General features: G+C 40.7%; 1 protein-coding gene across 2 annotated transcripts in view; it reads right to left on the reverse strand.

The window, feature by feature from the left end:
* Positions 1-7,382: 7,382 nt before the first annotated feature.
* The window catches only part of LOC102681620 (blood vessel epicardial substance-A-like), a 39,865-nt gene continuing 32,953 nt past the window's right edge, over positions 7,383-14,294 (reverse strand). For both annotated transcript variants that reach the window (XM_006610805.2, XM_006610804.2), the window contains exons 3-7: positions 12,353-12,694; positions 11,333-11,730; positions 10,601-11,022; positions 9,729-9,994; positions 7,383-7,673 (exon numbers count right to left, since the gene is read on the reverse strand). In XM_006610805.2, coding sequence (XP_006610868.1) covers positions 7,650-7,673; positions 9,729-9,994; positions 10,601-11,022; positions 11,333-11,730; positions 12,353-12,682 — 1,440 coding nt within the window. In that variant the 5' untranslated portion in view covers positions 12,683-12,694 and the 3' untranslated portion in view covers positions 7,383-7,649. The remainder of the gene's footprint in view (positions 7,674-9,728; positions 9,995-10,600; positions 11,023-11,332; positions 11,731-12,352; positions 12,695-14,294) is intronic.

The raw sequence follows: 14,294 nt of genomic DNA on the forward strand, positions 1-14,294 counted from the left end.
TAACGAAGGATCGAGTAGCGGAAACTCGTGGAATCATCCTCGAGTTTGGATGGATGAGGAAGAAATGGCAAATATTGTGTTCCGAAGCGGGCCCCCAGCCATCACCAGTCGTCTCTTGTTCCGCTTTTCTTCCGGCTCGAGTACCCTCGCGCTTCTACTTCGTTGTTTCCACGACTATAAAGAGCGAAAAGGGGCGGGAGTGGAGACGATAGGGGTAGAAGAAGCGTTACAATGGGATGAACAAGGGAGATCTCGAGAGGAAAGTGGTACGTTTTGTCGGAGATTTACTTTACTCGGCCAGTTTCTCAATGTACTTTTTATTTCTAACATAATAGTCAACGAACATGTCGTAATAATAATAAATAATAGTAATATAATATACAGTGCTCTTGTTGATTCACCATCGTCTCGTTTTCTTTTTCTCTTTTCTTTTTTTTTTTTTTCCCCCTTTCCTTTCTTTCTTATCATTCCATTCTTCNTTCGTTCTTTCGTTCATGCGCGAATTTTCCCTCCTCTTCTCATCTCTTTTCGCCGATTCTCGTCTCGATGCCAATTACCCTTACACGCCTTTCCGTTCGCTGCTCTACCGGTTAACGCGAAACAACGTTTAAAAAAGGATTATTCCGTTTTATACCGTGGTGCACGGAAACGCTACGTTTCGTCGGAAAATACGAATTTGCACGAACGGACGATCTTTCTTTTAAATTGCTAGAAATTTTATAATCGGCAAAAAATTTGCAAAATTAGGAAACACGAATATCTGGCGAGAAATTTATACCGCGTATGTAAATCTACGTAGATGCGCGGAATTATTTGCGGGATTTTAAAGGTGGTGAAATTAAAGTTGAAAAGCGATCGCGAAAATAGAGGAGGTAGAGAGAGGACGTGCGAAAAAGCTATTTCAGGTGCTAATTACGCTCGGAGCGTGGAGGCCGGAAACGACATTATCGGTTAAACAATTAACGATTGAACGTGCACATCCGACGAATCACCAACTGTCCTCTATCCAAACTCATTGCTGTTCGCATTATTATACGAGACGTACCGTGCGACCGGCCTGCGGATGTCGAAAATATCGAGCGTATGGAGCGGGGGTTGAGAAGAAAAAAAATGTTTGGCAAATGCATTCGGTTCGGTCTCCATTCGTATGTAAATAACTCGGCCTAAAATCAAGCCAGACGTTCGTCGCTCAGCTGGTTTCATGCCAATATCGACGGATTCGAGGAACCGGGACACGTAGAACGTGTGTTCCACGCCATCTTTCTCATTACGCGACGTCATAATTGCTGTTTACGTTCTTCCATTTTTCTTTTCTTTTTTTTTTTTTCTTTTCTTCCCTCATCTTCCCAACAAAATTCATCTTTTTCTCATCAAATGAAATCGAAACGGAAACGGATTATCCTTTACGAACGGATCAAAGAGGAAGAATTGTTGGAAATTGGTCGGTCGGGAATTAAGAAACGATCGTTGCTTTAGAGAAACACGTATACATGCGATATATAATTGGATATAACGATACTGTAGAGACAGACGTTCGTTCAAGATACTTTTGAATTTACCAAAACAAATGGAACGATAATTAATTTCCTCTTTTATCGTACGTTTCCACGTGAATTTGCGATGGATGTTAATGGGGGAAAAATATGACCTATAACGCAGTTGACGTGGAAGGAATTCTACTATCGAGTTCAATTAAAATATTTCCGTTTCGACAATAAGGAATAAAAACATCGTGGCAATGCTTCTTCCAATTATCATATTTCTATCTAACGTTAACGTTATCAAAAATAGAATAGAAATATTCGAGAAATGGGATGTTTCTTTATTTCTTTGGAATAAAAAAAAAAAAAATAAATAAATTTCACGCTGTTAAATATTAAACTTCGTATTCGTCGAATTTTAAAACGTTATCGATTAATTTTTATTATATATTTTATAACGCAAAATAAGTATAAAATTATAAAGTAAATATAACGTTTATGATATTTGCAACGATTGTAACATTTTTCCATTATCGATATATTTTATCTTCTATGAATTCTTACATATTAATATTCACTTTCTATATTTCCAATTCAACGTACGAAACGTTTTTTACGACTTTTATCCAGAAATAAAGCATATCTATTTTTATATCGTTTCAATGATTTTTATTCCTATTTATTTCTTTCGAAACTCGATAGAAAAAGAAAAAGTGTACGAGATATAATAAGAGTGTTCGAGGATCCGATGGCTCGGAGCAGTGTCTGATTTGTACGATTCGCTACTACTGATACCATTACTACTGATCGACACCGGCCGTCTTGCTTTCTATAGTCAATATTTATCTCTTCGACTGGCAATATCCGATGTATTCAACGAATCAATCGCCAGATGCTTTACATCTGGAACTAGCGACAAGTGTCAGCCTTGCAAATTTTAATCGAAATAATGTAACTTGTTGAATGGGCTACTAACGGACGAAGATTGCCAGTTCAGATTGCATCTCGTTCTTTCTTTCAGGATAATGGCCCTAAGAAATCGAAAAGTACGAGACGAGTCGTGAAAATTTAATTAAAATTTCTAAACAAAGTTTTATCAATTGTGAATCCATTTTCATTCATTATATTTCATAAAATTGTATTGAAATTTCTTGCTACGGAAAGACGAAAACGTTATAATTTCTCTTTAATACGTATCGATCAAATTTTATAGTATTTCTTAGGATATTTTTTAAAAAAAATGTAACCAACGTATCATTCGTATAACTTGCATAGATTTAATACGATTGCAAAAAATCTCGTTGTACGAGATAATAATATTACGCGCAAAATCGAATTTGTCCGAAGAAGAAAGAAAAAAAAAAAAAGTTTTTTTCAACGATGATTTTCAAACGAAATATACGATGCTCGTTGAAGAAAGAACGCACATCGATCGACAAAATAATAGAAAAGGTGCGACTGGAAATAAAAAGAGAGATGCACGGCGACCTATTCGAAGAATACGATTGCACGGAAACGTGTTAAAAAATTTCGAAACGCTAGAACGCGCGATTGATCATCGTACTGTATAATACTACTGTCTCCTATGTACAATAATATATAACGATATTATTTTACAATTCTCTTACCGTACATATATATAAAAATATAAGCGCGTCGTTATGTAAATATGTGTGTCCCCGTGTGTTCGCTGTATTCGACACGACCACAGAGAAATTAGATTTCCGAGATCTCTACTACTCTTACGTATTGTCATAGAAGACTATAGATTACGATATTATGCGTGTATTTTACACTAGGTCGATCGAAATCGATCGAGAACTCGTTTATTTCCTACGCGGATTAAATATCAAAGGTATACGATAGCGTAACATCTGCTAGAAAAGCATAGATATACTATTCCAAGCTGGAAGAGGTCATTTTTTCTCTCTTCTCCAACGCGATTTTCGTGATTTTCGCGCGTAACACGCGGCGTGTGCGTTTCATTTTCATTAATTGGACGATATCCATGTAGTAGCGTATCGTACAAGTTCGTTAAATCATTCTCTATGGAATTATCAGATTCGACGAAAATTTGCTCGACTTTCCTCCTCGACTTTTTTTCCAAACGTATTTTTATCTCGATTGTAATTAATGGATAACTTACCTGATCGAACCCGATCCTTTCTGAAAATCGTTGGTAAATAATAATTAATGCATATACGAATAATTGATTCTCGTGTACGTGATTGGCGCGAAGCGAAGTTGTTCCAATAACTTTAATAAAATTCTGCGTCGCACTGTAAATAATATTTAATTTCGCTAACAAGATATTAATTGCAAATTATATTGTTCGTATAACATGACTAAATTGCTGATTTTTGTCAAAAATATTGACACGATTGAAAATAGACGAAACATTGATATTTTTAACGTTGTTTTTCAAGCTGGTAGTAAATCTAGAGAGATAAATGTCGTCTCGAGATTAATTAAAAAACAGGTACATTTTCGTTCGATAATGGGTAAACACGATTTATTTATTTATTTTTTTTTCTTTTTTACGTTTATGTACAATTATTAAAAAAATATCATTCGTATCATTTCGACGAATAATCAATAACAAAACGAAACATTTCTCATCTCCGATCCTTATACTATCGTATTCGTAAGTTTGGGATTATTGTTACCTTGAATTTCGTTGTATCGCGAATTATTTTACATTCAAAGAATATTTTTTTTAAAGGAAATTTGTTCGTAAAAATATTTATAAACGCGGTCAAATATAATGATATAATTATCGCTTTCTCTCTCTCTCTCTCTCTCTCTCTCTCTCTCTCTCTCTCTCTCTCTCTCTCTCTCTCTCTCTCTCTCTCTCTCTCTCTGCCTTTCTCTTTCTCTCGCGATAGAAATATAAATAAAAATTAATAATACGCGATTTTTATCAGCAAATAAGAAAAGAAACGTAAAAATTAATTATTCGCTTTCCCAATAACTCGTCGGAGAACCGAAACGATGTTCCCAAACTCACTTCAACCGTTCAACCCAATATCTCTCTAAATTTACGTTACCCATATTTATATTCACAATTTCTACGGCAGTGGCTATCAACTGCAACATATGTTCCACGTTCAAACACATCGTCCGTTTTACAACGATCGTTCTATCGATCGCGAGGATATATTTTCCGACGAACGTAGCCCAAGAACAACGCAGAGTACACGAGTTACAAGGCTGATCGACGCAACGGAACACGTTTACAACAAAACGTAACGGCTCGCTTGCATCGTTGTTGTTGCATCAAACACGCACCTGTTTCCTATTCTCTGTCCCATCATAACGCTGTCACGACTTTAATTTTCGAATCGCGCGCGCACTCTCTTCACTTCCTTCCCCTTTCCCCTTCCCTTTATCCCTCCCCCTCCCCTTTGTCTTTCCCTTTCCTTTTGTTTATTTTTTTGAAATCGTTTTTTTTTTTTTTTTCGTTTTAATCGTTTGTGCGTCTCGATAGATCTTCTACGGCCTCGCTCTCACACGCGGGGATTATATAAACATAGAAACATACAAACACACATTGTTTTATTTTCTTCTTTTTTTTTCTTTTTTCTTTTTCTTTTAATATTCGTCTCTTTTTTTTTTTTTTTTTTTTTTGCTTCTACTACACGTGCTCTATTTATCTCTGTTTATTTTCCTTTTATTTTCTCTTTATTCTCGCGCGACGCGTACGTAATTAATTAATTTAACCCTAAGATTCGCGTTTTAAACGATACCTCTGCTCCGTTAATCCTCTCGATAATCAACTACGAGTTTTATATTTTTAATTTATTTATTCATTTATTTTATTTATTTACTTATTTATTTATTTTTTATTTGGTTTATTTTATTTTCGAAGCACTTTATTGCAGGTTTTTTTTTTTTTTTTCATTTTAACGAAGCACTTATTGCGTTACATCTGGAGATTACGTTCGTTCTCTTATCTTCGTCGTTTTCTCCTCTTCTTCTTTTAAAAATTCGTTTTTTTCTTTCTTTCTCCCGTTATCGTTACCCCTAAACGGTATTACCTGTTGTTTCTTCGTTCTACCCACTATTTCTCCTTTTTATTCGCATTCGATTTTTTTTCTTCTATCGTTTCAGGTATGGATGCAACGATCCCCGTGTCGTTTATCTCCGTCGTTCGAAATTCTGCGTTGCATTTTTCTCGCATTTTTTTCCTCCCCTTTCTCTTCTCTTTTTCTTCCACTCGTTTATCTTATTCGACCTCGCCTACCCGATTACTCCGTCCTCGAGAGATCGATATCCCAGTTCAGACGTGGACACGCGAGCCGATGAATTTCTGATAGAACGAGTCGCCGAGCCGATCGCTCGTCCCCCATCGAAATTAATCGCTTCCTTTTTTCATCTAAATGAACTAAATGAACTCGATTTGAAATTTCGATCGTTCTCCTTTCGATTCCGTTCCTTGCTTAATTGCGTAAAATTCATTTTTCTCGGAAAAAAAAAAACGTGGCTCGTTAAAGAAACGAATCATTCGATCGAAATTTGTTTCGCGTTAAACACACTCGACAATTCGATTCCTTAAGATTGAGATAGCTCGAAAATTTACGCTTCGTTATTGGAATTTCTTTTTTCTTTTTATATACGTAAATTTTACGAATTAATTAGACTTTCGTTAAAAAAAAAAGAAAAAATATCGAAAGCGATTACGCGAAATTCTTCGTATAGTCGGAAATTAACGGCAATGGTCACGCCTTTGAACTTACCGATCTCGAGGACCCTCTAAATCTCTTCAACTCGTTAACTCGGTTTCTCCCATACCCAGTTTTCTGTGTTTAGATACTCGGTATTCTTTCTGAAAGACTTAATAATTATATCCGTTATAATCACAGTCGATGTAAATGTGTACGCGAGCGTCAACGCTCGTCAGAAGTATACAATATAATCTAATTTTTTTTTAATCTTCCTTTAAATTTTCGTTTAAATCGTTCTCTAGAATCGTTCACCGACGTGTTCGCCGTTCTCGCGTTCCTATTCCACCGATAATTAGCAAACGCGAATTTCCCTCGGGCTATCCTCCTCCTCCTCCTCCTCCTTCTCCTCCTCCTCCTCCTCTTTTTTTTCTTTTTTATTACGACGATGGATCGGGAACCGATCGGAGATCACTCGTGTGTAAACGAACGCGAAACGGAAAACGAGGGTGAGACAAAGCATCTCTCTAACAGGGGTTGGAGGACAACCGTTTCGTCGGCTTTCTCTTCGAATATAAAACACGAACCCACCTTTCTTCCTCCACTTTCTCATCCATCCTCTTCAAACTCGAAGGATCCAATGTTCCAACGATCGAGCGCGTGATTCCAATTACCGACAGACTTCTCTTCCCTCTTCCCGACCTCTCCTTCGTCATCACCTGCTCGCCTAACTTTCCTCTTCGTCCCAGTTTCCTCCTAGTGGAACCCAGACTTTTCGTTCTTCCAAACTCTTTCCAAAGTCTCGTCTCACTTTCCTCTCCCAGATTTCGACGAGAAAGAAGAAGAAGAAGAAGAAGAAGGAAAAGAAGAAGGAGAAGAAGAAGAAGAAAAGGAAGAAGGACAGATGACTGGTGTGCAGGGGCGAACACCGTACACGCGCGCTCCTTTCACCGGTACATCGATCGCGAACACACGGTTTAAGATTTCCGTTTAGGTATGTAGGTGCACGTGGCTCTCTGCGTGTAACATTATCAGTTATTACGTGTAAGGCGTAGTAGCACTTGCGGGATATGAACATGGTCTGATCTTTTTCTTCGTCCATTTCGAGCTACGAAAGATTCCGCTGCTCGGCTTATTATTAATCACGGAGTTTGCAGAGCATCGACGCGCGCGCGCACACACACACACACGCACGCACACACGCACAGGTAAACAGACGCACGCGTTATGCAAGACACGCGGACACACACGCGCGCACACACGCACACAGGCGCACAGTTGGAGAAACTGCGCTCGTAGTCCGTCCGTGTCCGTCCGTGGATGCGACACGATCGCGCACCGTAGCTGGCGATAGGCCGTTAGACTCGCTACGATCCGATCGACGCGGCGACGTACTTTCGAGGACGAACAACAACCGTGGCGAGAGATCTCGACGGGGCTAGGCGGAACGCTGCGGCGATAGCGAAAGAAGAGGTACGCTCGCAGGGCCCTCCCCGTCGAGCGACCGTCATACGGGCGTCTCGAACGTTACCTGCAACATTTCCAAAAAATACGAAATTATTATTGGCTATCGTTACGTTCCATCCAATTTCCATCCTCGCCCGAGAATTTAATGGTAATTTAAGCGTTAATTTAACCCAATCTCTAATTGCTTTTTGCCTACTTCTCCACTACTCGTTCAGAAACGCTTAGCTGCGTTATGCGAATTTAATTGTAGGCACGGTTGGATCGTTAGCGCGCTACGGATGGATTAATTATCGTTGTAAGGAAACACTTTGATTATTCGATATTTTTCCATTATCGAATCGTATACGATTTTTTTCTTCTCTTCCTTATTTTTACGCGACAAGCGTAAAAATAATTAAAAAAAAAAAAAAGAAATGATACGTTTCTCGCGTTGAGTTTAGCATCGTAAGACCTTAAAAATGTTTTTCGACGGCATGAAAGGCATTAAAGACTCGCCAAGTACATACTTACTCGACACGTGGCTCGTAACGCTAAAAGGCACGTTGCTAAGGAGTCGTGGGAGAAGGTCAAAGCTAAAAGAGGGTGGGTTATTATCGGGGCATTATCGAGATCGTATTCTTAGAATAATAGGCAAATTTCGCGCGATGCCTTCTTCTTCTGAAATTACTCGATGTCAATGATAACGTACCTCGAATCGTGTATACATTTAATTGTACAAATATCAAAGAGAGATCGATTTTAACTACGACGTAAATCGTATTACGATATTTAATTACGATAAAAAGGAGCAAATTAAAGGAAATATGAAAAATGTAAATAACGAGAAAGGGAAGATCCGTGTTTTGTAATTAATTCGAGCGTTGTCACGCGCGAAAATAGAAATTGCGAATTATCGTCGCATTTCTCCTATCAATCTCGTGGATCGAGAGTCGCTCGTCGTGCGCAACGACTTTTTAACACTTGTTAAACGAATTAGCCGAATGAATTAAAAAGCCCGTCTTGCCCAGTTCTTTCTTCGATTCGTGACACGACAACGACGTAAATTAGCCGTAAATTATCCGCGAGGCTTTTTTAAAAATTGTATCGCCCTAGTCTATACGCTGAAAACACGTGGCACAGGGTGCTACTGAAATATTCACGCGTCGCATGCGATTTCGTCGTTCTTGATACTCTTACTAACGCGCGACGATCTTTACCTCTCTATTAACTTTCTTTTTATCCTTCTCCTTTTCACGGGACAAACTTTCTCGCTCGTCAATTTCGTTAAAAGGTAGTCAAACGTGAGATTCTTGAAACAGGAAAGAAAAAGAAGGAAAAAAGATTCGAAATAATGTACATTGCCCAGAAGAAAGAAACAAAGTTGGCTATCGTAATTTGCTTTGCGATAGGGAAATTTGTCATTCTTATCGCAAAAATTTTTGACCTTTAGAACGAACTTAATCCTAATCTCTCTCAAAATATAATCTACTTCGTAATAAACATTAAGATTCAAATTCGTTTCTAACGATCGATGACGGAGAATGAATAAAATTTACGATTCATCCTGCATACCTCGGTTGCATATTAATTTAATGCAAATCTCGATATTTCTGACATGCAATTGTTTTTTTTCCCCAATCTATCAGATCTTATTCAAATTTAACTCCGTACATTATTACGTTATTTCAAGTTATTCGCTTTGTTTCCGATCGGAGAGGACGAGAACGCGAACGGTATTCGAACGTCTTTTTTTATTTTCTGAAGAGACACGCGACTTTGCGAACGATCATAAAAGGGAAGGAAGTTAATTGGGGAAAAGCATTCTCGCGTCGTCTCATAGAAAGGAAGGAAGCTAGTTTCCTCGTCGCCTCAAGAGTCTCTCCTCCTCTCTTCTTTCGCTGCTTCGTTCGCGAATGGACGACATTCCCTTCGTTTACCTTCTTTTTGCGAGAATAAAGTCGTTTCGCCTCGGGGGACACGGTGGCAGCAGCCAGCGGCCATGCTAACTCGATATCGGTTCATTTTTCTGCCTCGAGTACGCGCGGTAATCGAGTTGTTCCTCGCCTGGCTGCCCTATTTACATTCGGCCGCGCGCGACAGCGAGAAGAGGAATCGAAGAAGCGTGGCGCGGCTCACTCACCTCTCTCGTCCCCTTTTTCGACCGCTTCCTCTCGAGCTTGGGCGTCTGAGGTAGCAGGGTGTAGTCGCCGCTCGCCCCTCCGCTGCGCTGCCTCGTCAACGGCTGGTGCGAGAAGAAGGGTGCCCGCGGCGGTGGCGAGAACTGTACACCTTGCGGCAGTAACGTGTAGCCGAGGTTCTGGCCCTGGGTGAACGGCGAAGTCGGCGGGAAGTGATTGGCCACGACGGGCGCCCAGTACTGGTGCGAGTACCGCGACGGGGAGCTCCCTGTGGAGATCACGACAATTTGCTCCGTCGAATTTCGATCCCTTTCGCGATATCGATCGACGGGAGAGGGGAGGCTCGTTTTATTTTCGAGCGCGCTTTTACTTTAGGAAATGAAGCTCGAATTAAGACTCTGAGGGTGATTGGAAATTTTGCGGAGGGAGGAGGGAAGAATTTGATGTTTTCGTTCGATCGAGTTTCCGAGCTATGGGTGGCGGATATGGGTTTTCGCTAGCTTTTGCGTTATTGCATGGAAATGAGGTTGCCAATCCCTCCCGATATAAATCGGGAATCGTACTCGTTATATACTCGGATAATAACCAACTGCTACTCGCCGTTTCCAAGATTTTTTATTTTAAGTTGGCCAAGTTAAATTCGAAACGGAAATCTGACGATCGATTTTAGTTTCTCGGGAATAGAAGAAGAATCGATTCGATTCTATCCTTCGTTTCCAAGACTACGCTAGGCTATTCTATTTGGTTGCTCCGATTTTCGAGGTGAAAAAATTACCACGCGTCGTTCTCGAAAGGAATGGAAAAAGAGGAAGAAAGGGGAAGGAAGAATCGTTGCGTTGGTCAGAGGGGAAAAAAGTTAGAAAGAGAGACTTACTGTCGCTACGCGGATTACTGTGCCTCCTCTGTGCCTTCCACGTCGTCGATCGTACTCTTCCGGCAGTTTCGGTGTTTACAGCGTCGACGCTAAGACTTCTCGCGACACCCCTGTAAGGATTCGACGTGGTTGTCTCACTGGTCGCGGCGACACCAGCGAGCTGCTCGTTAAGGGCGTACAACTTGGACGTAATGTCCTTACCGATGAGGGTGTTGAGGACGACCTTGAGCAGGGGCCTATGCCTGAGTACCCTGAGCAACTTGATCCTGGTCCAACAGATGTAGATGCTCGATTCCTCGGCTCGTATCGTCACTTGGAACACGTCGTTGATGTTCACGTGCGTGGCCTCCCATTCCGGCGAGTCCACGAACTGATAAGCTTTGATGTAGTGCAAGTGCGTCCCGTCGCAGGTCACCTTCAGCCTGCACTCCGCGCAACCGTTCGTTAGATAGCGCCACCTTTCCGTCTTTCTACGCCAAACCAACTTTCCCCCTCCCCCAACTTGCCCGGAACAGAAATAGTACAAATTTTTCCAAATAAGTCGCGATCGATCGTTGCGACCAACGAAATCCACGCAACGCGTTAAATTCCTTTTCAATCGGAAGAATTGTAAAAAGAATTGTAATTTGGAATTGAAAATGGAATAAGACCGGTTCGTTCGAAACTTCGTCGTTTCGAAGGGAATAAGGAAATGTAGCGTATCGATATTCCTCCTTGCAGAGATATACTCACTTGCCACGCAACAGTATCGACAGCCGTTCGTCGGCAGGCGTGACGCCTTCCGTCGCGTACGTTTGACCAGAGTCCAGCTTCAATATCCTCGCCTCCTTGGCCAGCTCCTGGAAGTGTTTCTTGCTGACCTTGTACGGTTTGAACAATTTGAGATAGAGCTCGGCGAGCTCCGGGCTGAGCGCGGGCGGTAGAAATCGGCAGGCTAGTATGAGCGAGTGGATGCCGTTGAGGAGGCCGAGGGCGAGGCACCAGAGCATCGCGTCCAACGCGCATATCGTGATCCCGGCCCACAGGGCGGCCAACATGAAGCCGGCCGTGAGAAAGGTGCGAAGCGCCAGTACCGAAGCCTTGAACGAGCGCGGCACCAGGAACGCCGCTGCGAAGAACAGATTCGCCGCCTGGTAAAAGGCAAATCGAAACAGATTTCCTCGTGAGAAAATCCATCGGCCGAGTAAATTCGAGCGACCGTCTCCGGAGTTCTTCTTTTTCCCTCCCTCTTTCGCGATAACGATCGATTCATTTATTCGAAACGAATTTATTCCAACGAATAATAATCGAAAAGAAAGACGTGTACTCGAAATGTAATTGAAAGCGCGTCGCGTTCAATAAATCTGTTTTAAAACGAATCTTTTTATCTTAACCTTTAAAGATTCGTTCCCACAACGGCATTCGTTTTTAAGACTCGATGTGATCGTTTAAATTATTTCGAGTAGCAGCGAGCGTAAGAAATTTTCGCCTCCCGCTTCGCGCTTCGAGACTCGGTCGATATCCGATCATCTCGCGCAACCGTTCGAATAATTTCGAGATTTCGTTAAATAGATTTCGCGAATCTATCATTTTCCTTGCTACAAAGTTTCTCTTAACATCTCTCTATGCGTACAAATATTTCTAAATTATTATCCTCACGATTCCCAATTCCATTTCTATTGAAAACTATCTTTAGTTAAAGAACAAATGCTTCCAATTTCTAATCTTACTCGCAAGCAAGGTTGTACACGGATCCTTCGCTCTAGAGCTTACCTGGAAGAGTTTGTGCTGCGCCGCCTCCCATTCGTCGCAGTAGCCTCCTCCCGATGACAATACAGTGGTATTCAACCTCTCGGTCGCGTTACTGGCCTCTGTACTGTTCCACACGTCCACCCACAGTTCCGTGTAATTCAAGTCCTCGAACGAGTAGCCACCCAGGCCGGGCAAGCCGGTGTAATTGAAGGTGTAGCCCTCGGTGGAGTAGGTTGTCGATGTCGGGCCGGTGAACGGGGTCGTCGTGGTGGACGACAAAAGGCTGCTCGCGGGCGAGGGAGCATCAGTCGTGTTCGCCATTTTTCGTCGCGAGCGCGTGGTACGGGCCATCACCTTCTTCCACTGAAACGATCCGAGATAGAGTGGAGTAACTCTCGAGAAGGAGAGCGAGCGAGAAGCGAAAGTGTCGGAGAGACGAGAACCCTCTAATTTCCGCTAAACGAGAGATTAAGTCTTTTCCACTTGTACACGTCGTCGTGTCGCTCGCTTCGTATATTTTTCTACGAATTAGTTTTATCCACGATATCCCCTCTATTGTCCTAATTACTTTAAACGGATCAAAGATAAAAAGCACGAAACACGCGTGCGAGTCACGAAAGGTGAACATCTAATTGTTTTAGACCTTCTTACAGCGTTAATAATAGATCACACTTTTATGTAGGTCGGACAGTTTCTCTCTCTTATATTTATTTCAGGAAAGGAAAAAAAGACTTTCTATTTTTTTTTTTTTTACTCGAGTAGATTAAAAATGACAAAATCTTTCGTTTTCGTACGGAAGATATTATTTAATATACCAACTTTTCAAAAGTAGGAAGAATTTGAAAAATATACGTTTCAAAATATTTGATATCTACTTGTAAAAGATTAAACTTTAAAACGCGAGATAAAAGTTTGTTTAAATCGCATTAAATTGCATTTATTCCAAAGCATCGTTCGATTTAGTCGAATCTACTCCGATCAATTTAACGGCATTAGTCGCAAAGTTCGTTCGATTTAAATCCGTTTGTCAAATTAATCTCTCGCTTCATTTACCTACGAATTATCGCTTTATAAAATATATTTCAATAGAAATCGAAAACGTATCATTTTTTTTATGCAAAAAGTCAAGATGACCGACCGAAAGGTATCGAAAAGCTCGAAGCAACGTCTCCAAATAAAAATAAAATGATCACGGTTTCGAGAGAATAGGGATTCTCGATTCTCGATGGTGAACGAAGGAGTAACGATCGGATTCGCGACGTATTAAAGGAAGCGCGACTTTCATATTTTTCTCGTATGGAATTTTTCTATCGGAGGTTTCAACATTTCAATCTTTTCAATTTCCATTTCGTAGAAAAGTAAGACGAGGTTTGAAATCTCGACTTCCAAACAACGACGAAACGTCCTCCCATTTACATCCAGCATCTTGTTCGAGATAAGAAACAAGTATTCTTTTATCTTTTGGAAGAATCGATAGAATGTTGCAACGATTGATTCAACTTGAGAACGATCGAGAGTTTGCGAACTCGCGACATTTCGTTCGAGGATCGGGTTCGAGATCTCTCAATCTTTCAAGGCAAAGATTTTTATACCTCGTCGAACGAATCGATGGATCATCTTCTTCATCCTTTCATTTTCCGTCTTGTTGGATCTCTCTTCTTCGAACAGGATTCGTGCGAACGAAATAATCGATTATTTAAAAAAAAGAAATTTCTCTAGAAATTATCTCTCGGATTCGAAACGAAAATTTTTTATTTTTAATTTTTGATTTACGAAATTACGATTTCCATTCGTAAAAACGAAACGAAATTCGAATGTGAACTTTGATATTTCATTCCTTTCTTCCTTCGGACAGTGATCGATGAAAGAGGTATTCTCTTCGAGAAAAAGTAATCGATACTCGTTGCGAAAGATAAGAGAATATTGCTTTATAAACTGCAACTATTTTGGATAAAAAAAAAAA

This window comes from Apis dorsata, unplaced genomic scaffold (genome assembly GCF_000469605.1).
Source record: "Apis dorsata unplaced genomic scaffold, Apis dorsata 1.3 scaffold_78, whole genome shotgun sequence".
NCBI lineage: Eukaryota > Metazoa > Arthropoda > Insecta > Hymenoptera > Apidae > Apis > Apis dorsata.